Genomic DNA, 27,211 nt, shown 5'->3' with positions numbered 1-27,211 from the left:
TCCTGCAAGACAGAAGCATCTCCTGGTCCAAGCATTGTCCCAGGTGCCCTGCCCCCTCCGCCCCCCCGCCCAGTGTGAGGTCCCAGCCCAATCAGAGCTTATGTCCTGGCAAGGGTGTGGTAGGGTAGGCTCCTGCAAGGCAGCAAAGTGCAGATCCTGACACAAGGGTTCCTGGCTGCAGCCCGTCCAGGAATGCATGCCAGGCTGAGCTTCACATGGGCCACACCCTGGGGCCACCCCTGGAGCCTCTGGCCAAGACATCCAAGGGCAGCCCTGGAAAGCAGACATCACCCCTAGGGCTTTGCCAATCCTGCCCAGGAGGGGGGGCTACGGCTGGACATAGCGGATTATTTCACTGAGGTCATAGCCAGTGACAGCGAAGGTCCTGCCCTCTGGGTCGCAGAAGCGGGCCCCACAGATCTGGGTATCAGTCACACATTCTGACTGGCAGTGCTTGATCTGTAAGGAGAAAGGTGGGAGTCGGCTCCAGTAGCCCAGGACTGCCGGCAGGCCTTTCTTGAATGCAACTGGCACAGGGCACTTGGTGGCCAAGGACTAAGGTTCAACCCCCCCCCCCCAACACACACACCTTGAAGGTCTGCTGAGCACAGTGCTCCTCGCACAGCCCTTCCATGTGCTAAAAGGGACTGGCTTTCCCTGTGGCTCCCAGCCCTGAGGCACCCCCTTTCAGCTTCACGGAGACCTGAGCCAAGAGAGAACTGCAGTGTCTACCCCCAGCCTGATCAAAAGTGTGGGTGTCTTCATTTCAAAAACAGACAGGCCCCCTCTGTCCCTTGTGCCCTGAGCCAGAGCAATCCAGTTCCTGAGGAGCACCCCCCCCCCCCGGTGTCAAAAGGCGCTGCTGTGCAGAGACAAAGCAGAGGGCCAAGTGACTCCTCCAGGCCTCAGGATCAGCACTGAGCAGTTCCGTCGCAGCTGGGGGCAGGAGCCATTTGAACTTGCTGCTGGGAGTAGGGGTGAACTGGGCACAGAAGCCCCCCTCCCACTTACCCCGATATGTTCAGTGTCCAGATTGTAGGTCAGCTCCCAGACCTGCACAAAGGAATCCTCGGCCCCCGACAGCAGCTGCAGGGGGGAAAGGAGTGGGTGATACTTCTCTCTCTACCAGAGTCTTGGCCAGGAAGACCCGCTGGCATGGCCCTACCCAAGACCCTTCCTGGGGTGAGGGGTGTTCCTCCAGGGAGCTGCACATGGGGGCGAGAGGCCAGCAACAGGCAGGATGAGGGGGGAAAGAAGAAGGCGTGCTGGCACGGCTAGGCAGGGTATAGTCCCCCATGCTGGCCACAGACCGCCCTTCTTCCTTAAAATGCAGAGTCCTCTCCATAACCCGAATTCTCCTTGGATCTGTGGGCAAGGTGGTCCTCGGGCTACAAGGTGCTCTGGGTGAGCAAGGAAGCTCCTCCCCCCACCCCTTGCCAGCTGCCTGCTCTTGTGGCACTCAAGCCAGCCCTGTGCCTGGCACTTCCCTCCTTCTCTCAGAGGGAGTCTCCCTCCTCCCTGCAGTGGAGGGAAGCCTCACCAAGAACCCCTGAAGAAGTTTTAATGCCTCTGGCTGGAATCCCAAACCATCAGCATGGCAATGTTCCAAGCGATGCCAGGCCTTCCAAGACTCACCTTCCCTGACAGCGGAGCCACGTCCAGGGCACAGATCCAGCGTGCATGAGCGGCCACCTCCGCTCGGAGGATGCCGCTGGCTGCCTCATACAGGTGTATCTGCCCGCTGCCGAAACCAGCCACAATCACCCCATTCCACAGCCTGACAGAGGAGCAGGTGCACCTGGGCAGGGAGGGGAGGTCTCAAGGGAGGGCAGAGGTCGCTGCCCCCACATCCCCAGATGTGTTCTCTTCCGCTCGCCTCCAGCGGCTGGCGCCTGCCTTGCTGAACATGAGCGCCAGGCCAGGCCCCACCTCCCGGCCTTACCCAGAAGCTGGGACTTTGGAGACCAGCTGGAACTGCTCCCCAGACCGCCAAGCGCACAGCATGCCTGCATCATCAGCAGTCACCAAGTCAATGCTTCCTTCCTGCAAGCAGAAGAAGACCAGGGTCAGGCCCGCAAGCAGGGAGAAGGGAACACCTGGGAGCATGAGACAAAAGCTGTTCCCCCACAAAGAGGCAGCAGCAGTTTGAACAGGGGGCTTTCCCCTCAAGGCCTGAGCCCCGATTTGGCCTTAGGGCAGGGTGCTCCTGGGCCAGCACTTGGGGCTAAGGAGCAAGAGGCAGGCTGTGTCACCACATCTGGGTGGGGCCAATCCAACACTTACCTGCAGCCTGCTGGGCATCTGTCTCCATGGAGTCTTTCCCTTGCGGCATCACCCTCACCACGGTTGCCTCCACTGTTTTCCCCACAGGACATGCTGCCAGCATGCCTTCATCCCAAACAAGCCAACAGCCTGTCCCCCCATCATCCTCTCCCCTTACCATGTGACTGTCCCCTAGAAGATGCCACAACATGGCCTCCACCCCACAGTTCTCTTCCCTTCACGACCCAGATCAGGGTCTGGTGGGCTGTGGAAAGAATGCTTCAAGCACAATATCCCCTTCTTGGGATCACCAGGTACTGGGGGAGCCCACTGCTCTCCCACCTCCTCTTTAACGTGGCACATCCAAGCAGCGCCTTCCTCAGCCAGATGGGCTTCCAGGACTCTGTCCCACTTGCGAACTTCAAACACCACACACAATCCTCTAGGCTCCTTTATTCTCTGAAATAATGCGGCATTAACATACGTGTGAACATATGTGAAGTTGCCATCTACTAAGCCCACCCACTTGCATCCACAGGCTCCATCTTGCCTTCTTAGGCTGGCAGGGGCTCTGGGGAGTCCCAGGCACAGAAGGGCCTTTCCCACCACCTGCTGCCGAGCCCTTTCAGCTGAAGATGCTGCGGGGGATTTATGTAGTTATTTATATTAATTAAAATTAATTATATTTGTATGCCACTGCTCCCGGGCCTGCCGTCTTGCAGTGTCTAACAATAATAAAACATACAATAAAAGTCATACAATAAATTCATACCACATAGCCCGCCAGACCCCTACTCCCTACCCCAGTCTGCCACCCTGGGACCTTTGGCTTACCCAGAAGATTTTCTGCCACCGACCCACATCCCCTCTCCAAACAAGTGTATTCTTGTTAGTGTTAATCATAGTAGGGTATCAGAAATACAGTCCCAGGTTTCTGATCACACCTCTGGCTATTGGCCAATATGCCCAATCTGGCAGGACGTCCTCACCATTCTCAGCTGCTCCTGGCACCAGGAGCCTAGCACCAATGTTTAAGCGAGACAGTCTCTACATTGCTCTGCCCAGGTGGAGAGGACAGACCAGCCCTGACTTCTGTCCTGCAGAGATACCTTTTATCAGGTTTTCAGTCAACAGCAACAACGGCTGCCTTGTATGGTTGTCCAAATAAAGAACTGGAGGTGGGCTTGCCTTAAAAGAGGCTTTGGGGCCCTCAAGGAATGTCGCTCCATGAGCCTCAGACAGCCTCTTTTGGGATGCTCTGGTATTGCCTCTGGCCCTAAGGTTTGATTCAAGGCAACCGGTTTTATTCTTTGCAGAAATAAAACACTGAGGTTTTTGCAGTTCTGGATAAGCTCTGCCCCACTAAACCTCTCCGCACCCATTGCCCCGACATTAGCAGCATGCCAGAAACTGCCTGGCCCAAGGTTCTCTGATGAAAGGATCTGGTTTGGATTGTACTCTGTGGAGCACCATAAAGGGGAAGCAGTGCATGCATGTAGACCACAGAGCCATGTCAGCCACCCGGGACAAAGTTGTACCCTTGCAGGAAAACACAAAGAACCTTCCAAGCTGTTACCAGACCCTGCCAGCATAGGCCTCAGTACCAACCATGTCCATCCAGTAAGTACCCAGACCAACTGGAGATGTGAACAGGGGAGTGGGGGGGGGCATGGAGATCATCTGGGCATGGCATTGGGGTACCTGTGGGTGTGCAGGTAGTTGTGAATTTCCTGTGTTCTGCAGAGAGTTGGACTAGATGATCCTGGACATCCCTTCCAAATCTATGATTCTACATGATCTGTCTCTGGTCTGACAGTACCCCATGCAGGATCCCAGCTTGGTACCAACTGAATCCACACACCCAAACACATGTACATGTGGAGCCTGGGCAGCAGGAACTGTGGGGCACGAGAGCAGTGAGAGACCTCTGAATGACCCCTTCCTCACACAAGAGGCTCAAGGCAGAAGGCTCCCAGGAGCCAGAAGACAGAAAGAAGCTGCGGGTGGCGTATGGAGCTTGGCAGGATTAGGAGGAGCTGATGGGGGGGGGGGGGGGGCAGAGAGGCCACCCTGCACAGGGAGGGGAGGGGCTGCAGGCTATGACTTACCGGCAGCTCACAGAGCTCCGCAGCAATATCTGTGACAGCTCCATGGTGCTCTTCCAGCACCTCGCTCAGAGAGATGTTAGTGCCCTTGCAGGGGATGTCAAAGACGAGGATGTGGCCCAGTGATGTCCCTGCAGGGGGGAGAGAACAGGCTGAGGTCCCTCTCCCACGAGGACTGGCTTCCCTGTCCTCCTGGCAGTAACCCCTATAAGGAGCCAATCCAGCTTCAACTGTCCCTGCCTCTATTCCCACAGAAACCAGGCCACAACCTGAAGAGAGATCATCATCCTGGCTGGCAAACCAAAACTATGCTGCCCCCTCCCCAAAGAGGGGGAGTTGCAGCAGCAACACTTTAGGGCACTGGAGGCCCTAAAGATTTCTGGCACCAGCTCCCAAGTCCACAGCCTCCTCCTGTCTCAGTCACTTACCCACACAAACAAAGCGCTGGCCAGTGGCTGCGATCCCACGAGCAAATACTGCCTGTCCTGGAAAGGACACAAAAAGTAAGGAGGAGGAGAGATGACTGGTCAGAGGCTGGCATGGAACACGCAAGGGAGGAGCACCGCACTCACCCCCCCTACCCGAATCTGACAGGTGTGTGCCAGAGAAGCACGGCCAATCAAAGAGGAGCAACGGCAGCATCTCTCAGGCCAGACCCTGTAAGGGACTGATCAAGTCTGTAGCTGCTCCTGAACCACCTTCTCTGGGAATTGTGCACCAGATAGCATTGCTCCTCTCCCCCTTCCATGCAACCCACCACCAATGCCTCTTTCCGGAGAAGTACCTGGAGAGGACTCCGAGGCATCGAGAGCATGCCAGTAAACCATGATGGATCCATCTGCCTCGTACATCTTGGGGGAAAGGAGGAAAGAATGAATCATAGCAAAAAATCAAAAGGGGGTGGAACTAGAACTGGAACTACTGCAAAAACTGAACGGGTAACAAGACCTACAAAGGCTGTGTTATTGTTAAAATTATATTTTATATTTAAAAACAACTTTTAGGAATTAAAAACATGTCCAGCCCATAGGTTATTGCAAACCAGCATGCTATGCACTATATGAACCACTAGTTCATATAGTCCTGTTTAAGCACACACCGATTTATTTATTTATTTATTTATTTATTTATTTATTTATTTATTTATTTATCATACTTCTATACCGCCCTCCCCAGAGGCTCAGGGCGGTTTACATCTGTACACCGCCCGTGGCGCCGCGGGCGCCACGGACTAAATAAAACAGTAAGGGGTTCTGGGGCGGGATGTGTCCGGGATGAGGAAGGGTCCGGATTGGACCCTTCCTCATGACAGACAACCGATTCCCAGCCCCAGCAACTGCGAGCCGCGCTCAGCGCGGCTCGCAGTTGCTCCCGGCCTGACGTGGTGAGAGGCGCGAAGCGTCTCTCACCGCGTCAGGCCGGCCCCAAGGAAGCCCCCGCCGCAAACACAACACAAGACTCCAGCCGCCGAGAAGCTGCAGAAAAAAAAGAAACACCCCCGGAGGAGCCTTTCGCCGCTAGCGCGACGAGAGGCAGCAGAAAAAAAAAACCCTGTAGGAGCTCCAAGCCGGCACGCCCACGAGAGCTAGCAGAAAAAAAAAACCCTGCAGGAGCCTTTCACAGCTCCAAGCAGCAGAAAAAAAAACCCTGTAGGAGCCTTTCGCAGATCCAAGCAGCAGAAAAAAAAAACCCTGCAGGAGCCTTTCACAGCTCCAAGCAGCAGAAAAAAAAACCCTGTAGGAGCCTTTCGCAGATCCAAGCAGCAGAAAACAAAACCCTGAAGGAGCCTTTCCCAGCTCCAAGCAGCAGGAAAAAAAACCCCTGTAGGAGCTCCAAGCCGGCACGCCCACGAGAGCTAGCAGAAAAAAAAAACCCTGCAGGAGCCTTTCACAGCTCCAAGCAGCAGAAAAAAAAACCCTGCAGGAGCCTTTCACAGCTCCAAGCAGCAGAAAAAAAAACCCTGTAGGAGCCTTTCGCAGATCCAAGCAGCAGAAAACAAAACCCTGAAGGAGCCTTTCCCAGCTCCAAGCAGCAGGAAAAAAAACCCCTGTAGGAGCTCCAAGCCCACGAGAGCTAGCAGAAAAAAAAAACCCTGCAGGAGCCTTTCACAGCTCCAAGCAGCAGAAAAAAAAACCCTGTAGGAGCCTTTCGCAGATCCAAGCAGCAGAAAACAAAACCCTGTAGGAGCCTTTCCCAGCTCCAAGCAGCAGAAAAAAAAAAACCCTGTAGGAGCCTTTCACAGCTCCACGCAGCAGGAAAAAAAAGCACCTCCTGGTGTCCCCTGGGTCCTAGCGCCCATTGCATTCCTGGTTGCAATGGGCTTTCTTGCTAGTTATAACAGAAAACAATACATAAAACAGTCTGTAGAACATGTATAACTGATAACTAATAATTGTAACCAAATAACAACACAGTATAACAGTAAACAATATAGTAATACAAACAAGTCCAGGGCTTATTGATGGGATTCTGAGGGGGGGGGAGCAGGGGCCCTTGGTCGCTGATTGATTACGTCTGGTCTCGGCCAAATGCCTGGTGGAGGAGCTCCTTTTTGCAGGCCCTGCGGAACTGTTTAAACTCCGTCAGGGCCCTGATCTCCTCTGGGAGCTCGTTCCACCAGGTGGGGGCCAGAACAGAGAATGCTCTGGCCCTGGTTGAAACCAGGCGGACTTCTTTAGGGCCAGGGATCCTTAGCTGATTGGAGGCAGTAGAGCGCAGAGCTCTTTTGGGGGCATAGGCGGGGAGGCGGTCCCTCAGGTACACTGGGCCCAGTGAGACACGTAAAATATGTACTGCTGCTGCCAATAAATGCTCCGAAGTAAGAGCTGTAAAGCAGTGGTCCCCAACCTTTTTATCACCGGGGACTGGTCAACGCTTGATAATTTTACTGAGGCCTGGGGGGGGGTAGTCTTTTGTTGAGGGACGTCGCTGCCGCCTGAGCCCTGCTCCACTTGCTTTCCTGCCGGCGCCCCTGACTTCCCGCCGGGGGGTGTTGCCAGCAGCAGATGTGCAGTGCCATGGTGGCGGCTGGAGAGCACCAAAGGTGAGCGGGCGGCAGAGTGGCAGGGCAGCCCCCGAGGCAGCAGCCGGGGAGGAGGACGAGGAGAAGCCGCGGCCAGGTACCGACGGATCCACTGACCAGGACCGGTCTCCGGACCGGGGGTTGGTGACCACCTCTGTAAAGTATCAGTCCTTAGTTCTCTTTTCAGCCATTAGTTCTCTTCCAAAGGCTGCCCACAATTTTGAACGGGGCGATTCCTCCTCCTTAGTGCCTGGAAGTGAAGCCTTCTGCGGCCAGCAGCCCCTGAGCCTTACCTGGATCCCTTTCTGCGAGGTCAGCACCAGCAGGATGCGGGACGGGAGGACACACCAGGCCGCCTGCAGAGACAGAGAGAGCGAGGGGGAGAGAGGGAGGGGGAAGCCTCCCGGCAAGGGTGCTTCGGCGGGGCCCGTGCAGAGCGCCCTCCCTGCCTGCCTCCGTCGGCTGCCGCGGCCTACCTGGGTGAGGCGGGGGGCGGCGGGGCCCTCCTTGGCGGGCAGCTGGCGGTGGGCGAGGCGGAGGCCGTCGGGCGAGGCGCTCACCAGGAGGGCGGCGGCGCCGTGGACGGCGGCGAAGTGGGTGAGGCCCTTGCCCGGCAGCGGCAGCACGCTCAGGTTGTTGCCCAGCGACGACGCGCTCCCCGGCAGCCCCAGCCCGCGCGCCCGGCGGAACATCCTGCGGACGGGGGACGGGGGGGGTCAGTCCAAGAGGGGGGGGGGAGACGCGCCCAGCCCCCCCCCCCCCCCAGGCCCCGCGCCCGCCCTCGCCCGCCCTCACCTCCGGCCGCTTCGCCCGCTGTCATGGGAACGGCGCGCCGGGCGCCGCGCTGACGTCATCGCGGGCGCGTCTCCGCGGCAACGCGTCGGGCCGGGCGGGCGGGCGGGCGCCCCGGGGGAGACGCTCGTCGGGCGGGGCGGGTCGTGGCGGAGCCGGGCCCGGCATGCTGGGCGTGAGTCTGGCCGGGGGCGAGCGGAGCGGGGCGAGGTAGACGGCGCCTGCGCGGGGGGGAGGGGGGAGGAGGAGGAAGGGGCCCGCTCCCGCTCCCGCTCCCGCCCCCGCTCCCGCCCCCGCCGAGCCCCGTCCCGCCGCTCTTGTCCCCGCAGAAGATGGCCTCCCGCGACCGCGTGGCGCAGGCCAAGTCTCGGGCCGAGCGGTCGCGGCCGCCCACCGTGCCGGCGCCGCAGGTGGACATCGTGCCGGGCCGCCTGTCGGAGGCCGAGTGGCTCTCGCTGCTGGCCGCCGAGGAGGCCGAGGACGGCGTCGGGGACCTGCTGGCCGCGCTCCTCGACCAGGCCCTGCACGAATGCTACCAGGTGCACCTGGCGCGGCAGGTAAGCGGGAGGCGGCGGACCCAGGCGCTCCCGGGACCCCCAGGACGGGCCAAGTCTGCAGCCCCACAGACCCCAGGAGACAGCCGACGCCCACCCGCGGCGCCTGGAGCAGGGCAAGGTGGCCCCACTCGCCGTGAGAAGGAGGGACCGCCGTCGGAGTTTGCATTGCCAGGGGGAAGGCCGGACTCCTGGGGCAGCCCTTTCCAGAACCCCAGGGGGCGCCCTGGGGCAAGGTGGCCCCTGCCAAGCTCCAGGTGGCCTCGGGAGAGAGGCAGGCCTGCCGAGAAGAGGAGCCGCTCCATATGTCATAGAATCCTAGAGTTGGAAGGGGCCACACAGGCCATCTAGTCCAACCCCCTGCTCAACACAGGATCAGCCCTAAGCATCCTAAAGCATCCAAGAAAAGTGTGCATCCAACCTTTGCTTGAAGACTGCCAGTGAGCCTTTGCCAGGACCCTTTGGCAAGGCAGCCTACGGAGCACCTGCCAAATGAGGACAATACACTTGCTCTGGCTAGTCCCCAATTATTGCTGAATTGCAGCTTTCTGCAGCCATCCAGGGAGGGGGGGGAGCCCGATTCTGAGGGGAGCCCAGCCACGCTGCCTGCCTTACAATGCTGTGGTCTTGGCTTACCATGGTGTGGATCCAGATATCCGGATCTCCTGCATCAAAGGAAGGGAGGGGTTAGGCTGGGCTGGTCTCGCCTTGCTGGATCCAGGATGTAGTTCCTTGGCAGGGAAGGGGCCAGTTGCTAGGCCAGCCCAAGGGCTGGTCCAGGTCTTTGCAAAGGAACATCCCAAAAGAGGTCTTAGGCCTCCGAGTCCTGATTGGCTCAGCAAGGGCAGGTGCTGCCTATTTTTGGAGCTCTGGAAGAAGAGAGTCTGAGCCAAACAGGTGTTGGCTGGCTGGTCCCTCTGGGGGTGAGAGAGATGGTCCCTCTCCTGCTCTCTGCTAAGAGCTTCTGCTTCCCACAAAGAATTAGTTCTTTTCCCAGCCAGAAGAAAAACAAGGAGGGCTCCAGCTTTGTGGATCCAGTTAGCAGAGGCCCTTGAGCCTCACTCGCTCTTCACAGGTTAGGTGCAGGAAGAAGTGGAACTGCTGGCTGACTGTCACTGCTCAGATTCTGCAAAACAGGCGGATGGTTTCCCTCAGACTCCTCACTGGAGCCAGGCTTTGTCCCTCAGTAGCCCAGGAGGAAGAGATGGATTTGAGGGAAGTTCTCAAGAGCCCTGTTCATCTTAGATTTTTAAACCTTGTTTTCCGTTCCCCACCTTCTGCTCGGAGCCAGCCTTACCTGTGGCCCCTGCAGAGTGGTGACACATTCTGCTCTCAGCATCAGTGCTATAATCATTAGGGTCCTAGACTTGCTCTTTCACAAGATATTATATGCTGAATAATACCTCTGGGTGCAGCCTCTGGAAGGAGTTTTCCATCCTATGCCTCTCCTCTACCACAGTGGTATAGTCCCACCAGGATGAACATGCCTTTCTCCAGGGCACCATCCCACAGAGGTGGTGACCAGTTGGACTACCCTTGTTTGTGGCAGGAAATGGACAGGTGAAGCCATCCCCTCTGTCCCCGGAGACCCATTCATTGCTCCCCATTTGCAGTTCTGTCTGGCTCTCCCCAGCTCTCCTCTCTTCTCTGCAGCGCATCCCTTACGTCATCCACCAGGCACGGGAAGCCATGGTGCAGATCATTGAGTGGCGCTTCCTGGTGCGTGATGAGGGCGAGGTGGATGTCTCGGCAGACTCCACATGGCAGGAGGATGAGGAGCCTGTGGCCTGCATCACAGATTCGTGGGCCCAGGGCTCTGTGCCCGTGTTACAACCCATGCCACATCCGGAGGAGGCAGAGGTAGGCTTGCTGGGAGAAGCTGCAGAGTCCCTGGCGGCTCCGAGGCTCTGGGCCAGGAGGAGACGGGGCAGGGAGGGCGGAGTTAAGTCTTCTACTTCCACCTAGAAGAAAAAAGAGGGGCCAGTCAGAGGCCCCTTCAGAGGTGGAACTGGCTTTATTTATTTATTTATTTGATTTCTATACCGCCCTTCCGTATGGCTCAGGGTGGTTTACATACAACACGGGGGGATACATGGATTGGGGCGTGAGGGGAACAGGTTGGAAAGAGGATGTGGGGAAGCGGCAAAGAGCCACAGCCTGCAGGGGAGCACGAGGGGAAGAAGCGGCGAGTATTAATTGAGCTGTTCTGTGGACGAGGGTGGTCAGACCCTTCAAGGAGGGACAAGCGAGAAGGCAGGTAGAAGATCAAATAAATATGGAAGGCTGATGCCTCTGCAAGAGGCTTTGAGAAGGTCCGAGAGGGCAGCACACAGTCTCTGGAGAAACCCCCTCCCTGGCAGTCCCACGGGCCGTTCATCCTGCGCTGTCAGGGCCAAGACGGGAAGAAAGGGCTCTGGCTGCACTCTGGCTCCACGGACCACATTGGGCCCTCAGCTGCCAAGTAGCGGGAGAAGTTGGAGGATGCGTTGACCAAGGCCCCTTCCTCCTCCCTCTCCCTTCTTGATGGAAGAAGGGCTTAAACCTCTCTCCGGCCAGTATCCACACTGCTGCCCCAGCTTTGTCTCCTGGGCCAGCCGAACATGAAGATGGAGGCACTGTGTTCAGCAGGGGGTGGGGTGCCCGGGTACACAGGGACCCTGCCACGTGTGGCTCCTGCTGTGTCACATAGCCCTTCCATTGCGGGTGAAAAGCTGCTGCTTTTCCTCTAACTGATGTTCTGTCATGATTGTCAAACAAATTTAGAGTCCAGGGGTACCCTTATGACCAACAAAGCTTTATTCAAGGTTTGACCTTTCATTTGCTTGCACACTTCCTAAGATACTTTATAATGGGATGATTACACATGGTCAAGATGCCCTAGATACTTTCCAGCCAGTGAGGTCAAGAAACAGATTAACAAAGCCAGAAGGATACTAAGAGAAAACCTATTGGAAGACAAGAATTGATAAAAGAGTTAAAAATAATACTTGTAATCTAATTCGAAATTTAAATGATTATATGATCTATATACTGTTGTACACTGTCCTGAGCCTGGCCAACAGGGCAGAATTCCACAGGGCCTGCAAAAGGAAACGCCTCCACTAGGCATTCAACTGAATCATAGAATAATAGAATAAAGGGACCTTATGGGTCATCTAGTCCAACCCCCTGCACTATGCAGGACACTCACACCCAATCACTCATCTACTGTAACCTCCCACTCCTTTGCCTTCACAGAATCAGCCTCTCCATCAGATGGCTATCTAGCCTCTGTTTAAAAATCTCCAAAGATGGAGAACCCACCACCTCCCGAGGAAGCCTGTTCCACTGAGAAAGCGCTCTGACTGTCAGGAACTTCTTCCGGATGTTTAGATGGAATTTCTTTTGAATTACAGTATTTGCTGGCATATAAGACTACTTCCCCCCCCCCCTGAAAAACATGCCTCCAAGTGGGGGGGTCATCTTATATGCCGGGTGCATTTCAGTTGGGATAGACATAGCTACCCATAGTGGCCCATAGTACTGTAATGTAATGTAACAAACTCTATATTTTGAGTGGAAATGTTGGGGGGGTTGTCTAATACGCCCAGTTGTCTTATATGCCAGCAAATACGGTAATTTCATCCCATTCATTCTGGTCCGTTCCTCCAGGGCAAGAGAGAACAACTCTGCTCCATCCTCTATCTGGCAGCCTTTTAAATTCTTGAATATGGTTATCAGATCCCCTCTCAGTCGTCTCCTCTCTAGGCTAAACAGACCAAGCTCCCCCAACCTTTGTTCATACGTGTTGGTCTCCAAACCCCTGACCATCTTTGTTGCCCTCCTCTGGACACATTCCAGTTTGTCAACATCTCTCTTCAATTGGAGTGACCAATTTAACTGAGATTAATCCAACTGAGAAACATCTGGCGGTCCCCCTCAAACCATACCCTTCATAACCTGAATATTTCTGACCTCCCTAGGAGCTTTGTTAAAGTTGTTCTATTGAAATTGTTTGATGAGTTAGTTATGGTAACCTGTTAAACTTATATTTATTGTTGGAATTGTTATTAATATATTGTTATTAATGTATAACTTTCTGTGTACCCCGAAATGTTCCCATGTAAACTGCCCTGGGCCGTAGGGGAGGGAGGTATAAAGATCCAATAAAATAAGTAAATAAATAAATAAATAGGAAAGGGCAGGGCGACCGAGAAGGAAGGACTGGGGGGAGGGGTGCTGGATGATACGCCAGCCCAAACCAAAATCCTGGTGGAAGAGCTCCGTCTTGCAGGCCCTGTGGAATTGCATTAACTCCAGCAGGGCCCAGATGTGCTCTAGGAGCAAATTCCAGCATGCGTAACCGTAATCTAGCGGCAAGGCCTAAATGGTCACAGCGGCAGGTAAGGGCCTGGGGTCCGGCTTCAAGTTCTGAATCCCGCTTCTTGTTTGCCTCCAGGTTCCTCCCGCTGACCCCCCAGAGAAAAGCACTGCGTCCCAGGAAGCACCTTGTGGTGGGGGTACTGCTCCCCCCCTGCTGCTATCCTGGGAGCCCTCGCAAGAGGAGGCCAAACTTGTCGAAGGGCTGCCAGGGCCCCCGCCCACATCCTCCGTGCTGGCACAGGCAAGCACCTCTTTCAAGGGGAGGAAAGGCACCATGGCCTTCCCCTGCAGTTCCCAGAACTTGACCTGGCAGGGGAGCAGCAAGGAACTGCTGGGGGAGTGCGAGAAGTGGCGGCTGCTGCAAGAGCTCTCCCTGGTCTCCGTGGAGGAAAGGGCCCCCCGCCGGGCGCTGGACAGTCCCCACCCACTCTTGCCGCCCTCCTGCAGCAACCTGCTGCGCATCCAGGTGGGTCGTCCCCCCACCATCAAGGATGTGCTCTACGACAAGGCCGGCAACATCACGGCTGTGCCCCGGCTGGACCCCGCCCACCTCCCCAAGCGCTGGATCAAGCCAGCTGTGGCAGTCGTGGACCCGGCCGTGGAGTCCCTGCGGCAAGAGGCACTCAAGACTGTCTCGGGCCGCTGCAAGCGGCGGAGTCGCTCCAAGCCCCCCCAGGCGGGGGCTGACACCATGAGCCGGACGGGGCCGGGGGAGGGGCTGGCCAGGGTGAGCAGGAAGAGGCTCCCCGAGCAGCGAGCCCCCCCGCCGCCCCCCCCAGGGAGGATTCTTGAGCCCACCTCCCTGATCTTCGTCAAGCCCACCCTGCTGAGGGAAAGCATGGTGCTGGCCCCAGGCGTGGCCATGAGGGCAGGCGGAGGCAGCGCCCGGCAGGGAGTTGGTCCTGCTGCCCCTCTGGAGGAAAAAGAGGCAGGGGGGCCCACGGATCTCAAGCCCATGTCTGCCCGGGTGCCATTCCTCCCCACCGTTGATGTGGAGAAGGTTGTGCAAGAGCCACGAATTGTGCCCCGGATGCCACCTGAAGCCCTGCTGCCCGCCAGCCACCCTCCCCTCTCCCACTGACCCCTCTGCCAGGCTCCAGGAGGCAAGCTGAGCCCGACAGCCAGGCCTCCCAACTGGCACACAGGACAAGTGGTTAAGGGGGGGGGGCGAAGAGACCCCTTGGTGCCCAGGGCCCTTCTGCCTGCTGTGTCGGGGGGCTGGGCTCAGGAGAGGAATGGCCCAATTAGGGCTGGCTCTGGCCTGCTCAGAAAAGGTTTTGCCGTTTGGCAGGTCAAGTATTCACCACAAATAAATACTTCGGTATTTGTCCTACTTTTGTATTTGTCCTCTGGTCTGACCCTCTGGGGCAGTGGTTCTCAACCTGGGGGTTGGGACCCCTTTGGGGACCAAATTACCCTTTCACAGGGCGAGCAGCTTGGCTGCGGGGGGGGGGCGCCATCCACACAATACCCTTACAGGGTAGATCGAGAGAGTGTTTGTCTGGAGCAGCAGAAAAGAGCGAGATTGGCATGGTGGAACAAGAGGCAGAACTGAACTGAGAAATCCTGGGGGGGGGGAAATAATTTATATACAATCATTAACAAGGGATCTTTATGCCAGCAGACCGCAACCTTCTGGCTGCCACGGACCGCTGCGCCGGAGTGGAGGGAGAGGGCAGCCCGGGGCTCCGTGCACGTGCGGCAGCCCCAGCGGAAACGTGCATGCATGGACTTGCCACGCGTGCGTGTTTGCGCCCGGTGGGGCCCATTAGCAGCCAATTAGCTTGCAGCCTGGCAAGCTTCTCTTCCCCCCCCCCTCCCGAAACAAGAAGCTTGCCGCTTTGGCTGCCGATTTGCTCGTGGCCTGGCGAGCTTCTCGCTTCAGGGGGGCAGGAAGAGGGAGCCGCGGCCCGGGGCCAAGGCCTTAGCGGCGCAGCACCAGTCCGCAGGCTGTGGGTTGGAGACCACTGCTTTACACCATTGGTCAGTTTCACTTTAATTGCTGTGAAAGAACCCTTGCATAATTTTATGGTTGGGGGTCACCACAACAGGAGGAACTGTATTAAAGGGTCGCAGCATTAGGAAGGTTGAGAACCTCTGTTCTGGGCCAACAGAAAACAACTCTGCCCCTTCTTCGATATGACAGCCATTCACGTATTTGAAGGTTATCATATCACCTCTTAGTCGCCTTCTCTCCAGGCTAAACAGACCAAATTCCCTCAGCCTTTCCGCAGATGACTTGGTCTCCAAGCCCCTCACCATCTTCGCATTCCTCCTCTGGACATGCTCCAGTTTCTCTACACCTGTCTTCAATTGTGGTGCCCAAAACTGAACATGGTACTCTGAGTGAGGTCTTACCAGATAAAGTGGTAACATCATCTGGACACTGTACTTTTAATAAATCTCACTTGCCTTTTTAGCTACCGAGTCATGTTGCTGACTCTTGTTCAGTGCCTGGTCTGCCAGGACCCCCAGATCCTTTTTACAAGTACTACTGCCAAGACAAGCCTCACCCATGCTATGGTGATGCCTTTGATGTTTCCTACTGAAATGCAGAGCTTTACTATGGTTTTCTTGCCCATGAAGAAAATCCTGTATCCTGATTCTGGCTTCTGGTGTGTCTGCTTCCCCTCCCAGTATAGTGTCATCTGCAAATTAAGCACCCCCTCTACTCCTTCATCCAAATCATTTATGAATTTGTTGACTAACACAATGACCAGGACAGATCCCGGAGGCACTCCATTTGTCACTCCTCTCCATGAGGATGAAGAAACATTTACAAGCACCCTTTGGGTGCAATCTGCCAATCAATTCTTAATCCACCTACAAGTGAAAGGATCCATACCGCATTTTACCGATTTGTCAACAAGAATATCATGTGGAACCTTGCCAAAAGCCTTACTGAAACCGAGGTAAACTGTCCACAGTATTTCCCTGATATAGCAAGGAAATAACTTTCTGAAAAGAGAGAAAGTCTGACTTGTTCTTGAGAAAGCCACGCTGACTCTTAGTAATCACAGCCATCCGCTCTAGCCGCTCCAGTTTTGGACCTGTTTGACCAGGTCTGCCACAGATGCCCAGCTGCCTGGTCGGCAGTGACCGGGATCCTCGGGGAGCCGCACAAGGCGGAAAGCCGACGCCTCGGTATTCTTGCTGCGCGGCCACGTGCCCGCGCGCGCCGGGCCCTTCGTTTCCATCTTCCGAGGTGCCCGCCCGGGCTGGCTTCCCTCGCCGCTGCAGACGGCGTCTAGCGAGCTTCCCTCCCCGGGGCCAGAGGCCGCAACCCCCACCCCCCAGCCCGGGAGGGAAACACGCCGGGGCTCCAGCCGGGCCCACCTGGCCGCCACGCAGAAGCTCCGCCGGCCCTTCTTCCCCCGCCCCCCCCCCCCGCGTGCCCTCTGGCAAAGCCACCCCCGGCCCGCCCCCGGCGCTCCTGCCCCTGCGGCCCGCCTCGCCAGCCTTTGCCTCGCCGCAGCCATGCCGCCCGCCGCCGCCGCCGCCTTCGTCGTCCCGCTCCTGCTGCTCCTGCTGCTGCTGCTCCGGGCGCCGTCGAAGCGCCGTTGGCGGCCCCGCGCCTGCCCGGTGGACCTGAGCGGCAAGACGGCCGTGGTCACGGGCGCCAACAGCGGTGAGGCTCGCCGGGAGGGCGGCTGGGGCTGGTACTGGTGCCAGTGCTGTGCCCGCCGACGGGGCGGCCGGTGGGGGGGGGGGGCTCCTTCTCCTCGCCGGCCTGGCTTTCCCGGGGACTGCGGCCTCAGTCGCTCGAGCGATTTGAGCGGGACGAGGGTCGCTCGGGTCTCCCGAGCTGGTGGGACGCTCAGTGGGCACGGTCACAGTCCCTCTCCGTCTGCCCCTCCATTCGTGGTGGAGAAAACACCCCCCCCCCCCCGCGCTCAAATGGACACGAATAGGCTGCTCTGGCCCCTTTGGAATGGCCCCCAGAACAGGTGAAGGACAGTCAACAGCCCTGGTTTCTTGATCGGTTGATGATTAAATGAGCCTGGAACCCTCCTTTTTTCTGCCAACAACCTCTGGCCTAGTTCTGCCCTGGGAGAGAGAGACCTCTGCAGCACAGGGAGGGCACACCCCTGGCAAATGGACTCAGTAGATCCTGAGATTGCTGAAATCCATAGAGCATAAGTATGAAATTTGTAACTCAATCCCTGAATTTCACCAGCAAGCAAACAGGGGCAAGACGGGTCCAGTGCTAGGCTTAACCTTATTCCACGCAAACTTAAGCTGGGAGAATTAAGAAAAGCTATGTGTGTAGCTGTGTTGGTCTGAAGCAGCAGGACAAAGATCTGTCTGCCTGTCTGTCTGTCTATCTAGACTTTTATACTGCCCATTCCTTACACCTCTGGGCGGTTTACATGGAACACTGCATAAATTTACATGGAACATTAAAACAATCTATAACATTATACAATTTTCAATATAATGTCATACTCTCAGTAACAATTCACAACACAACATTAATAACAACAATGCTGGGGAGATCAAATTGTTCAGTCATGGCAGGGTGTCGGAGGGTAGGGCCAGCAGGTGTTCTGAGTCGGTCGGCCTTAAGTGAATGCCTGGCGGAGGAGCTCCCTTTTGCAGGCCCTGCAGAACTTTGGGAGTTCGGGCAGGGCTCTGATCTCCTCAGGGAGCTCATTCCACCAGATGGGGGGCCAGGCCAAGAAGGCTCTAGCCCTTGTTGAGGTCCGATGTACTTCTCTGGGGCCAGGGATCCGGAGCCAGTTGGAGGTGGCGGAGTGTAAAGCTCTTTGAGCAGTATAGGCGGAGAGACGGTCTCTTAGGTACACTGGGCCCAGACTGCATATGGCCTTGAAGGTAAGAACCAAAACCTTAAGCCTGATCTGGAATTCAATTGGGAGTCAGTTGAGTTGTTGGAATACCGTCCGGGTGTGGGATCTCCATGATGTTTTAATGAGGATCTGGGCCACAGCATTCTGCACCAGTTGTAGTTTCCAGGTCAAGGCTAAGGGCAGGCCTGCATAGAGTGAGTTGCAGAAGTCCAGCCTAGAGGTGACTGTCGCATGGATCACTGTGGCTAGGTGCTCTGGGTCCAGGTAGGGCGCTAGTAGCTTGGCTTGGCAGAGGTGGTAAAATGCCAGCTGTGCTACCTTTGTGACCTGGGCTTCCATTGTAAAGGAAACATCCAGGATCACGCCCAGGTTCCTGGCAGAGTCTGTTGGTGAGAGCTGCATACTGTCCAGGGTGGGCAGGCATGCTTCCTCCCATGGTCCCTTCCTACCCAGCCACAGGGTTGTAGGGTTGAGCTTCAGGTGACTTGGCTTCATCCACGTTGTCACTGCTTCCAGACATCTGGCTAAGGGTTCTGAGGGAGAGTCAGGGTGGTCATCCATCAGGAGGAAGAGCTGGGTGTCATCCACATATTGGTGGCAACCCAGCCCAAACCTCCATACCAGCTGAGCCAAAAGGCGCATAAAGATGTTAAATAGGAGAGAGGACTGCTCCTTGTGGGACTCCACATGTGAGCTAGTGATGGTTAGATATTCTCTCTCCTATCGCTACCCTCTGCCTGCAACCCCAGAGGAAGGAAATCAACCATTTAAGGGCTGTTCCCTGTATCCCAGTGTTGGCTAGGCAGTGAGCTAGGGGCTCATGATCGACTGTGTCAAATGCTGCTGAAAGATCTAATAGTATGAGCAGCGCTGACCCATCTCGGTCTAGCTGGCATGGGAGGTCGTCCAACTAGCGCTGTCTCTACCGAACGTCCAGGCCGAAAGCCCGACTGAAATGGGTCAAGGGCTTAAGTTTCCTCCAGGAATGCTGATATTTGGTCCGCAGCATCCCTTTCAACCAACTTCTCCTGAAATGCTAGATGCAAGACGAGGCGGTAGTTGTCAGGCTCCTGCAGAGCCAGAGGTGTTTTTTTGAGCAATGGGTGTACCACTGCCTCTTTTAATCCCTCCGGGAATTTTCCTGAGAGGGAGAGGTTGATTATTTCATAGAATCATAGAATGATAGAGTTGGAAGGGACCTCATGGGTCATCTAGTCCATCTAGTCTTGCACTACGCAGGACACTCACATCCCTCTCACTCCTCCACTGTCCCCTGCCAGCCCCTTGAGCCTTCACATAATCAGTCTCTCCATCAGATGGCTCTCCAGCCTCTGCTTAAAAATCTCCAAAGAGGGAGAACCACCACCTCCCGAGGAAGCCTGTTCCACTGAGAAACCGCTCTGTCAGGAACTTCTTCCAGATGTTTAAATGGAATTTCTTTTGAATTAATTTCATCCCATTTGTTCTTGTTCATCATTCTGCTCCAGCCTCCATATGGCGCCCTTTTAAATACTTGAAGATGGTTATCAGATCCCCTCTCAATCGTCTCCTCTCTAGGATAAACTGACCAAGCTCCCCCAACCTTTCTTCATATGTGTTGGTCTCCAAACCCCTCACCATCTTTGTTGCCCTCCTCTGGACACATTCCAGTTTGTCAACATCCCTCTTCAATTGGGGTACCCAAAACTGAACCTAGGACTCCAAGTGAGGCAGAACCAGAGCAGAGTAAAGCGGTACCATCACCTCCCATGATCTGGACACGATACTCCGTTTGATACAGCCCAAAATCCCATTTGCCTTTTTAGCCACGGAGTCACACTGCTGACTCATGTTCAATGTATGGTCTACTAAGGCTCCTAGATCCTTTTCGCACATATTACTGCCAAGACAAGTCTCCCCCATCTTATATTGGTGTATTTGGGTTTTCCTACCTAAATGCAGAACTTTACATCTGTCCCTATAGAACATTTTAATCAGTTTAGCCTACTTCTTGAGCCTATCAAGATCATCCTGTATTCTGTTGCTGTCTTCAGTTGTGTTTGCTTCCCCTCCCGGTTTAGTATAATTTCCTGGAGGGGGCTCCTATTCTTCTGTCTGTTGTTTTTAGGAGCCACGATGGGCATGGGTCTAGTGGGCAAGTGGCTGCCCTCGTTGCTGCTAGCATCCTGCCCACTTCATTTAGTGAGAGTCGTCTGAAATGACTCATTGTTCTCCCCAAAGACAGCCAAGTGGCCTCCAGTTTGTTCAGAGTTTCAACTTCTGCAGGCATGCATGCACAGTGAATGTTGCAGACACGTGCACACAAAATCTTATACCGTGAATACAACCATGTTGGTCTTCAAAGTGCGCCTGGACTCAAAGTCATTCTGTTGTTGGATGAAAGAATTTGCCCCTGAACTCCAGTGGCCGCTGACTCCCTTCATGGGGCCTGCTTTGCAGGGATTGGCAAATGCGTCGCTCTAGACTTGGCACGCAGGAATGCACGCACCATCCTGGCCTGCCGGGACAAAGAGAAGGGGCGGGCTGCACGGGACGAGATCCAAAGGGCCACCGGCAACCCCAACGTCCACCTGCGCCTCCTGGACCTCTGCTCCATGGCCTCCGTCCGAGATTTTGCCACACAATTCCTGAAGGAGGAGCCCCGGATGGACATCTTGGTCAATAATGCGGGAATCACAGGTGGGGAGGCAAAGGTGTCTCTGTGTATAGGCGCTGGGCCTGGGAGTAAGGCCTGCTGCAGATCCCTTTTGCCCACCTGGCAGAAGCCAGGCCATCATGAGGCCTCTGCAGTGCCGGCCACATCACCAGGAGGAGCACAACATCCCTCTCACCTATGGCTCCCCCCTTCCTTTCATTTGTTGGGCATGCATAGTCTTCCTTTTCCTTTGTAATAGAGGCTGGCAGGTAGCCTTGTTGACCTGAAGCTGCAGAAAAAGGTTGAGTGCAGGGGTACCTTTGGAACCAGTAGGACCTTATTCTCAGTATCAGCCACTCCCACTGCCTCTGTGTCAGACGTTGCTAAAGTGTCAGAAGGCATGTGCTAAAGGGACCGGACTGGACTTCAACCTTGTTTCTCGGTGAATTACTGCTTCAGCGCCTTGAACCAGCCCAAAGGTTTCCATGGGGGGCGGGGCTGGGTCTGTGTGGCCAGCCCCATTACCTGCGGGCTTCTTCGTCTCGAGCCCTTGTTGTTCCGCTTCAGAGAATCCCTCTGATAAACAGTGATACCAGCGCTCTCTCAGCCTCACCCACCCCACAGGGTGCCTGTTGTGGGGAGAGGAAAGGGAAGGCGACTGTAAGCCACTTTGAGCCTCCTTCGGGTAGGGAAAAGAGGCATATAAGACCCAACTCCTCCTCCTCCTCCTCCTCCTCCTCCTCCTCTTCTTCTTCCTCTTCTTCCTCTTCTTCCTCTTCTTCCTCTTCCTCTTCCTCTTCCTCTTCCTCTTCCTCTTCCTCTTCCTCCTCCTCCTCCTCCTCCTCGTCCTCGTCCTCGTCCTCTTCCTCCTCCTCGTCCTCCTCCTCGTCCTCGTCCTCCTCCTCCCCCCCTTGACAGCTGCTGCCCTCCTGTGAACTCGGCTGCTGGGTGAGATGGACTCCTTCCAGCTGATGTGGCCAGGCTGCTCCCACATCTGACTAGGATGAGGCCAAGGAGAACTTTCAGCTTCTAGGAAGGGAGGGCTAGTGAGCGCTCAGAGAAAAAGGGGAGGGTTCATCTGTGTTTGATTAATGTATTTGAGTTATGTCCTCCCTGCTTCCCACTGGGGTCCCCAGAGGGCTGGTATCACTTCTCTCCCCTCCATTTTGGCCCCCCAACAACCTGGGGCGTGAGGGGAGAGTCAGACCTCGATCCACACTGCAGCCGATGCACCATGCTGCTTCCAGGGGCAGGGCAGATTGGCGGGGGCCAGGGTTGGAATCAGCCCCTGCGCCCTGCATGGGCTGTGGCTCTGGACCCCCTCCCCTCCCTGACTGCCCCTTTGCCTCCTCTCCCTCCCAGGCCTGCCAGGGACCCCCAGCACCAAGAGTTTGGAGTTGTTATTCGCCACCAACGTCCGGGGCCCCTTTCTCCTCACCCACCTGCTCCTGGGTAAGGCTGACTTCTTCTCTTGGATGCCCTGTCCGGAGGGGCTCCTGGGCCTGGCACTGGGCAAGGGGAACCAGCCGTCAGAGGCCTCTCATTGGGAGGGGAGGGACAGCCTCTGAATACCATCTGGCTCCGGAAGAACAGCTTAGCAGAGGTCAGCTGGGTGGAGCAGCTTTTATTTACTGCGGTTGGGGGGGGGGGCAGGATGGCCCATGGCCTCCTTGGGTCAACCTTCTTTGTCAGGACGGTGGCCACTTGTGGGCAAGTGGTGGGCTAGTGTGGCAAACAGGATGCTGAAGGGCCAGAGCTTGGCTCCAACCCTGTGGGTTCTTCTTTGGTTCTTGACGCAAGGCCTTATCAGAGTCTTTCTGGTCCCAAGTATGGTCTTTGATTTCGGCGGCCTGCAGGTCTCCTGGCTGTCCTTCCTCCCCCCCCAGAAGGCAAGTGTGGGGGTGCCTTTGGAGGCGTAGGGGGTGCCAGTGAGAGCCCTCCTTCCCTGGGTCCCTCTGGAGGTCGTCTGCTTCTCCTCTGTTTGGCCCTTTGCTCTCAGCCCGTCTCCTCCCCTGTCCTTGCAGATACCTTAAAGGCTTCTTCCCCTGCGCGGATTGTCAACGTCTCCTCCTTTGTGCACGGCAAGGGCACCATGAATGTCAGGTACTTGACTGGAGAGGAGTGGCCCAAAAGCGGCAGCCATGCCTACAACAGCTCCAAGCTTATGAACGTTGTCTTCACCATTGAGCTGGCCAGGCAGCTCTGGGGCACAGGTGAGCCTTGGGATGCGCAAAGGAAGTGTCAGTGCCACCCCCACCTCCCAAATGAGTAACCCAGTGGCTGAAGAGACGTTACCCTGTTATGTTATCGCAGTATGTTCTGGATCCAGGCCCTCCCACCCAGCTAGAAGAGGAGGTCTCTCCTCCACTAACTTCCAGCTCAGAATTCCCGAACTTTTCTGAGCCTGTGGGCCCCTTTGACATTTGGACACCAAGTGGTGGGTGCAACCACCAAATGGCTGCCACAAAATATGGAGCCAACCACAAAATGCGAAGGAAAGAAGGTATGAGTAACTCAAGCAGTAATTCTCCAGCACATCAGGTGGAAGATCTGCTTAACCAGAGCCCCCTTTAAATGCCCGGCCTGACATCCTCTGGGCATGGAATTGGGGTCCCTGTGGGTGGGCAGGTAAGTTGTGAATTTCCTGCTTTCTGCAGGGAGGTTGGGCAAGATGACCCTGGAGATCTCTTCCAACTCTGTGATTCCTGGAATTCCTTGTTCAGGCATATTTTCTTGCTGATGTGGAGGTTACCAGTGATCAAAACATGAAGATTTTGTGCTGTGGCAGCACCTATAGCAGCACCTATAGCCAACAGAGCGATTTTTGAATGTACACAGTCAATCAAATCTCCAAGGGCCAATCAGAAGCCCCTATCTGGCCCCACCCACTTGGAGGGCACCATCCTGAGGATTCCTTTTCCAAGGTGACTGACCCTGGGGAGGAGGAGGATGGAATTCTCCAGACCCACCCATCCCCTGACCGACCCTGTGCTGAATCCTGGCCTTAGTTATAACTTGTTTGGCCGCTAGAGGTAAAAATGTCCCTCTGCTTTCTGCAGGGTCAGGCGGGACCTTTGTGGTCAAGGCCAAGACTTTGGTCAGCTGTTGTAAGAACAAGGCCACACAATCAGCAAAATGGATCTATGCCACCCAAGCATGCAGCTGGGGTGCTCTCAAGATATGCAAACACTGTGCTAAGCAGCCCAAAGTGGATTAAGGATGCTTTTTGCTCTCCAGGAGTCATGGGAAGTAGGTGGTAGTTTGGGAGGGGTGGTGCTAATGGTGCCAGCCGAAGCACCATCCCAGTGGTGCCCAGTGGCATGACCCGCCCTTATTTCCCCTTAGTTGAGGAGCCTGGGAGGGGTTGGCCTCTAGCCTTCTAGGAGCAGCCAAGGCAGGCAGGACTCCTTCCATGTAAAGGAAGAGAGACAGATCCCCCCTCCCCTTTGGCAGAGCGAGGGAGACCCTTGTGCTATCCTGGAAGGAGGTGGACATTCCAGTTCAGTCCCAAAGGGTCCAGAATGCCTGAATCTGTGGGGTTCCTGCTGAGGTCGGGGGTGGGGGTGGGGGGAGCAACATCCCTCAGCTTTTGAGGGTCAGGAAGAAGCTGGTCCTCCACAGACTCACATTTGGGCTCCTGAGACTATACCGCTGGTGGCCCACACTCAATGGGAGGCTGTCTGTCAACTGCCCCCCACCCGGAGGCTGCCCTGCTCCCTCCATAGCCCCCCTGCTCCCTTCAGTGGAGTTAGCACACCCCCCAAAGCACCCAGGCAAGACGGTGTGGCAGTGGCACAGTGCGGGGAGGTGATGGGCAGGACCAAGACCTGGACTGCCATGGGCTGCACACCCGGTGCCACAGGAGGAGGGGGAGGCAAACCACCAGCAAGTGGCCTGGCCTGGGGGGAAGGGGGGTCCTGCCAGGGAGGGGGTTGCCTCCAGCCCTCGTGCTCCCTTACAGAATTGGGTTGGGGTGAGGAGGCACTTCCTTCCCAAGGGGACTGTTGTTGGGGTGGGGTTGACCCCTTCAGAAACTAAGCCTCTGGCCTCTTGACACAGGGTAGTCTAAGGTGCTTGACCGCTGTGCCTCAGGCCCCCACTGATCCCTGCTGCTGGGGGGGGGGCAAGAGGGTCATGCCCTGCCCTGGCCAGTGAAGGAAGGCCTGTCTCCTCTTGCAGGGGTGACGGTCAACTGTGTGAACCCGGGGGTGGTCCGGACAAACATCATGAGCCGCTTCCACTGGGCAGTCCGCCTGCTCTTCACCCTCTGCAGCATCTTTATGAAGGTGAGCTGGGGGGGGGGGGTTGCTGAGCAACGGCTGTCTGCCGGGGCCCCAGCAAAGCACCCCTGGGGCTGACTTCTGCTCCCTGTCTCCCCTCCCAGTCAGCAGAGGAAGGTGCCGTCAGCACGCTGTACTGTGCTGTCTCCAGAGAAGTTGAGGACATCACAGGCAAATACTTTGACGATGACTGTAGCCTGGTGCTGCCTTCCACACAGGCTCAAGATGCAGAGGTGGCCCGCAGACTCTGGGGTGCTCTGGAGCAGCTGACAGGCCTCAGGAATGAGGGGACCCCATGGTGACAGGGAGCAGCCGCTCCCGTGCTCTTGCAGGGCCAAGGGGCTCCTCCTGGGGCCCTACAGTCAGGCCCCACACCCGCTTTTCTCCCCCAGGAGCAGGGTGCCTGGGGCTGCGGCAGCCCTCCAGCAAGAAGCCTCCCACCTCGGCTGCTGCTGCCCCACCCTGAGCCAGTGCGTTTATCTCTGACCCAGACGTGACTTCCTCTTCAGCTGCCACATTGTTGCCCACTGCTCCTTTGGGTCTTCATCTTTCATTTTCATTATCCAAATACATTCTGTGCTTCGAAAACCTGGCCATGGCACTACTCCCCCATCCCCCCGGAGCGAGATCATTTGTGAACAAATTAAGTAGCCGCAGATTGAATGCTGACTCTTGTGGGACCCACCACTTCCGTCCCTCCACTGAGGCCTCCTCTTTGTTCCTAGCCATCTAGCCCATGTTGAATCCCTCAGAGAACTCGCCCACTTAAGCCATGGCTGCCAGGTTGACTCTCAGGGTGCCTGGCAGAAGTCTTCCGAAAGTCCCGAGTATATGACGACAAAGGTCAGAAGAACAAACACCATAGAACAGTAAATGAAAAAAGCAAAAGCTGCAGGTCCAGATCTGCCCAAAGAGTTTACTTTGCACTTGCTCTCTTTTGCAAGAAAGCCACTGACACACCTTCCTGAATGCAGGACAAGGCACCAGCCACACCCATCTGGGGATAATGGGCAAATGAGAACAAGACACAATTTAATAAAGATAAGTGTAAAGTTCTGCATCTGGGTCAGAAAAATGCAAAGCATGCCTACTGGATGGGGGATACGCTTCTAGGTAACACTGTGTGTGAACGTGACCTTGGGGTACTTGTGGATTGTAAACTAAACATGAGCAGGCAGTGTGATGCAGCGGTAAAAAAGGCTAATGCCATTTTGGGCTGATCACATCAGGGGCATCACATCAAATGCTTAGGGCTGATCCTGCGTTGAGCAGGGGGTTGGACTAGATGGCCTGTATGGCCCCTTCCAACTCTATGATTCTATGATTCTTATCTATAGTGAGTAGGAGTCTATGCTTTATTGAATGTAAAAAAAATTGCATAGAAAGAAAGGAACAAAGCCACTGTCCTTCTTACCCCAAACATTGATTGCAATCCATCCACCAAAGCATCCTGGTCAATGGTATCAGATGCCATACCCAGCAATAGCGGCAGGGACAGTGGCTTCAGACCCTTGCGGGGCCATCAGCTGCTCCCTCACCTGCCCAGGGAAGGGAGAGTGGCGTCTGAGTGGGTGATGGACCCCAGGCCTCTTTGCCTGAAGAAAGGCCTAACCAGGTTTCTGTGCAATGCTGAGGACCTGCAGGAGGGCATGTGAATGATCTCTGGGAATTTTAGCACCTTCTCCTGGCATCATTTCACTGCTAGGACAGGAAGTGGCCTTTGCAGCTCCAAGCAGCTTGCCCACATCGGCCAGGGAAACCAATCTGAAAGAAGCCAAACATCTCTGTCATGATCACAAGGCAGGCCCTCAGCATTGGCATCTAAGCAGGATTGGGGGGGAAATTGTGATAACCTGCGACAATGTGATTCTCGCCCCCCTCGTGCCCCCATAGAAGCCTCCTTCCTCTCAGCCTGAAGGCCGGAGGAGAGCGGGGCGCTTGACCTCAGGTGCAGGCCAGCGCGGGGAGAGGCAGATTGGGTGAAGCGGCTGGTGAGGCCCTGCGGTGAGCCCCCTGGCTCTGCCTCTGCCACCCATTTTCAGTGCTAGGCTGTGGATGCACCGAGTCGTGTTCACTCTGCTGTGGCCGCTCCAAGGCTTGTGCAGTCCGCTGCCACCGCTCCCTCTTCCGTGGTGCCTGGCAGTGCCTCCCTGCCTCTTCTGCCACCGGACAGGGTAAGTCAGCGCTGTCTGTCACAGGGGTTGGGCTGGGACATACGTATTCCTTTCCCTTTCACTCTAGCCTCAAACACAGCAGAAGTGTTTCCACATCAAAAAGCTGTTTTATTAGTGATGATGATGATGATGATGATGATGATGCATACACCTTGCCAAAGCCTGAGTGGAATCACTTGCCACGGGTGGTCGGATACAGACTGAATCAATAAATAAC

At 55.9% G+C, this 27,211-nt stretch overlaps 3 protein-coding genes across 3 annotated transcripts; 2 read left to right on the top strand and 1 right to left on the bottom strand.

The window, feature by feature from the left end:
* Window positions 1–2: 2 nt before the first annotated feature.
* WDR54 (WD repeat domain 54) lies at window positions 3–8,309 on the bottom strand. The gene is made up of 10 exons (XM_077301393.1): window positions 8,185–8,309; window positions 7,866–8,082; window positions 7,683–7,745; window positions 5,152–5,218; window positions 4,796–4,852; window positions 4,371–4,498; window positions 1,943–2,043; window positions 1,636–1,798; window positions 1,012–1,086; window positions 3–459 (listed from the first exon to the last, which is right to left on the bottom strand). Exons 1-10 carry the CDS (start codon window positions 8,241–8,243, stop codon window positions 328–330), a joined length of 1,062 nt encoding a protein of 353 aa, XP_077157508.1. The 5' UTR covers window positions 8,244–8,309; the 3' UTR covers window positions 3–327.
* On the top strand, window positions 4,362–14,430 carry C10H2orf81 (chromosome 10 C2orf81 homolog). The gene is made up of 5 exons (XM_077302405.1): window positions 4,362–4,445; window positions 7,597–8,391; window positions 8,511–8,738; window positions 10,389–10,595; window positions 13,174–14,430. Exons 1-5 carry the CDS (start codon window positions 4,362–4,364, stop codon window positions 14,176–14,178), a joined length of 2,319 nt encoding a protein of 772 aa, XP_077158520.1. The 3' UTR covers window positions 14,179–14,430.
* A 2,066-nt stretch (window positions 14,431–16,496) lies between these two features.
* On the top strand, window positions 16,497–25,875 carry LOC143819586 (retinol dehydrogenase 11-like). Its single transcript, XM_077301394.1, has 6 exons — window positions 16,497–16,725; window positions 20,345–20,584; window positions 21,903–21,992; window positions 22,565–22,753; window positions 24,720–24,826; window positions 24,925–25,875. The coding sequence occupies exons 1-6, from the start codon at window positions 16,575–16,577 to the stop codon at window positions 25,120–25,122; spliced, it is 975 nt and encodes a 324-aa protein (XP_077157509.1). The 5' UTR covers window positions 16,497–16,574; the 3' UTR covers window positions 25,123–25,875.
* The last annotated feature ends 1,336 nt before the right edge of the window (window positions 25,876–27,211 follow it).

The sequence above is a fragment of the Paroedura picta genome, chromosome 10 (assembly GCF_049243985.1).
Source record: "Paroedura picta isolate Pp20150507F chromosome 10, Ppicta_v3.0, whole genome shotgun sequence".
NCBI classification, from domain to species: domain Eukaryota; kingdom Metazoa; phylum Chordata; class Lepidosauria; order Squamata; family Gekkonidae; genus Paroedura; species Paroedura picta.
Note: the sequence above shows the minus strand (reverse complement) of the source record. Positions and strands in the feature narration are given on the sequence as shown.